Source organism: Plasmodium inui (genome assembly GCF_000524495.1).
Source record: "Plasmodium inui San Antonio 1 unplaced genomic scaffold supercont1.25, whole genome shotgun sequence".
In the NCBI taxonomy this organism is placed as follows: Eukaryota; Apicomplexa; class Aconoidasida; order Haemosporida; family Plasmodiidae; genus Plasmodium; species Plasmodium inui.
The window spans coordinates 242,257-245,587 of NW_008481859.1; the positions used below are offsets into that span (position 1 = coordinate 242,257).

At 38.9% G+C, this 3,331-nt stretch overlaps 1 protein-coding gene across 1 annotated transcript; it reads left to right on the top strand.

Moving 5' to 3' along the window:
- Positions 1-802: 802 nt before the first annotated feature.
- Positions 803-1,057, top strand: C922_04591 (hypothetical protein; the record flags this gene model as incomplete). The annotated part of the gene is made up of 1 exon (XM_008820170.1): positions 803-1,057. The coding sequence occupies one exon, from the start codon at positions 803-805 to the stop codon at positions 1,055-1,057; it is 255 nt and encodes an 84-aa protein (XP_008818392.1).
- Positions 1,058-3,331: the final 2,274 nt, after the last annotated feature.

The window sequence follows — 3,331 nt, forward strand, 5'->3', positions numbered from 1 at the left end:
CCTTCACATAATCGTGCTTCAGGCACATTCATAATCTACGAACAACCGTGCTCCCTAATTGACGGTACTACACACATATGAGTATACTCACAAAATACTGGTCCAGATTATGCATACCTCCCACGGATGTAGTTTATTCAGATAACAATGCAGAACAGATATTACGATAGGGCAACCATTAGTACATTGATATAAGAGTACTACGGCAACTTCTGTAATCATCACCCATGAAAATCCATACCCATCCGCTGTATGCACGCAATAGTTCTTCTGGAATATCCATACAGTCGACGGAATATTGCTCTCTAAATGACACTCGTGAAATATCAATATTTCACACACAGATGTACTGTTCAAATCATAGTACTATTGGCACCATAGTATTATCGGAATCATGGTGTTGCCGAGATTTCTTAAAGGTTGTACAATCCCTTACTTCATATAATTGGACCATTAAACTTAAATAGACACCCTTTACATAATGGCACTTCAAAGACAGGAATGCTCATCTAGGCACAGCATTCGGTACATAGCCGTAATAATCTTCAGAAGATGGAGGACTGAAGAGGTCTATGCGGTTTACACCATAGTATCCCTCATATAAAACTATTACGGAAACGCTCGTACCCTGTATGGTGTAACTCTGCATATGATAAAACATTATGCCATATATCTTATCGACTTTAACATACATTACTTGACAGTACGGTTGTAAGCTTGTCACTCTTCGAATAGTAAAGTACCAGGCATCTTAACACTATGCAGATATGAGTACTGCATATACCTATGTACTTTTCACAGAATGATACTTCGAGTCATCGATACTTCCCATAAAACGGTATACCTCAAAAGAAGGTATAATCCAAACAAGAGTATTGTTAACATAACGGTATTAGCTGTACACGCATACTTTCCAACAAATAGTACCATAGATATAGTCCCACTAATGAAGCTAGATAAAGGCAGAGACGATTCTATCAATAGCACAACTTCACTCCTAGAACCTCAATACGTGAGGCAAAAATGGACTCTTAAGATCATCATACTCCTGGAGTAGCAATACTCTTTAAGTAATAGTATTACAGATGGGGCTTAGGAGCTTCGCAATCCCGCCTGTGTTCTAATGAAGTCATTAGACTTACATGAAGACACTTGACATAATGATAATCCAAGGATAGGCTTATTCATAGAGGTACATGACCCCCCACATAACAGTAGTTTTCTTCAATTAACAGTGCACTTAACACATTAACACACTGGCTACAGGAGTCTCCTTCAAATAAAAATAATACCGGAGCTTGTTCAGTCTTCATAAGATAGCTTTCCCCAAATGGTAAGAGGTTACGCGAAATATATCCTATCACCCGAATACATCACTTAATACGATTGTTTCACCTTCGGTATTCTCCAGATAGCGGTGTACCAAGCACGTTACCTAACTCCAGATATCAGTACTATACATTCGTGTGTACTTTCTTCATATTAGCATTTCCAATCATGAATACTCACTAAGATACTGTGCCATTGAGATAGAAGTATTTTCCACATAACAATATTCTTAACATGACGGTACTCTTAGCACACACGCACTGTTCTATAACATATTATTTTGAATATAATGATATACATTATGGCACAACACATAAAGGTGCAGCTTAGTATGATGGCACTAGAGCTCATGCAAATAGTTATGCTACTAGGAGTTCCATATGACAATACCATGAAAATCTCCGGATTGTGGACCATTGAGAATCCAAACAACTTAGTACGTTTTAAGCCACTGCTGTAGAATACTCATGCACTCCATATAACAATAGTACACATGCAACGAGGCACAACACCAGCGTCAAGGACGCACAACGAGATTTTGCAAAGAGTACCCGAATCCGCTTTGTGCTCCTGAAATAACGAGACGATGAAAATGTCAGTGCTCTCGGGATATGAGTACTACGGACACCTCAATAGGCTTGCTACAGTAGCCCTCCAGGAAATCCTTACCCTTGACGCAATTTTGCTGTCCAATTAACAGTATTATCCACGTAACACTATCTTTCACATAGTAGTATTCCATGCAAATCAGGCCTTTTAAAGAAGTAAGACACCAGGGATAAGAGTGCCCTCTAACACATCGATAGATTATTCCTGTTTAGTAATCCTACCACCTCGGTATGCTTATGATATTTACAATTCACATATGTGGCCCTCCTCATAAATAGCCAAAGGAAGGAAATATCTTCATAATGGCTTCACATAGAGAAGAAAAAAATAGGTCCATCAGAATATTAAGGAAGGAAAATCTCTAATAAAAAACAATGACATACAATAAAACCTATCCGGAAGGATGCAGGCAGGAAGGCATCTTCACAATGATGTAACGTGAAGAAACATTTTCACAATAATCGATGCAAAAGAACATCTTCAAGAGGACGAAACCGAGAAACGTCGGGGAGATACCAGGAGAAAAAATAATCTTCATAAAAACAATAAACAACGCAACAGCACCTTAACCATGCCGCCGAAAACGAGCATATTCATAGAGGAAATCACACACGAGAGGAAATCTTCAATATGCCGCAAAAAGAGTAAATCGTCGTAGAAAACATGACAAACAAAGAAGCATCTTCACGATGCCGGGGGAGGAAGAAGCATCAATATAGAAGAAATGACACAAAAAAAATATATTCGAGCTGCTGCCAGAAAATAGAATCATAAGGAATGCCGTGGAACGGAAATATCTTCATAAGAAGAATGCCTCGCGAGGGAATTCCGTCGCAATAACATGATAAAAGGAGAGAGCATCTTTAGAAAGGAGTCAAACAGAGAAATATCATCCATATAACGCAGTAAGAGGAATCTTCGTAAAGATGCCACACCAACAAAAATTCTCATAATGACATGGCCCGGGAGACTTCATCACAACCCCCCAGGACAGGACTATCGTCAGAAAGCAGATGAAACACACACAAGAATCTTAATAGTGACACGACAAAGGGAACAATTTCTATAAGAATGGCAAGCGAAATGATATATTAAAAGTACAACGCGGCCAAATGAATGATTAGAAGAAAGATGGCCCACAAGGAAGATACCTCACGATGACGCACCATAAAAAAGAACTTCAGAAAAATGCAGCAGGAAATATCATCCTGAGAAAAATGCCACACACACGAACATCTTCATATTGTCGCATCAGGCAGGATGTAGCTATGCGAAAATGTAACACAAAGAAGCATTATTACAGTGACATGTCAGATATAAGCATCTTTAGAGAAATGCAGTACACAGAGAAAGTATCAGAATGCCGTGGCAGAGGAGTACACATCACAGTGAC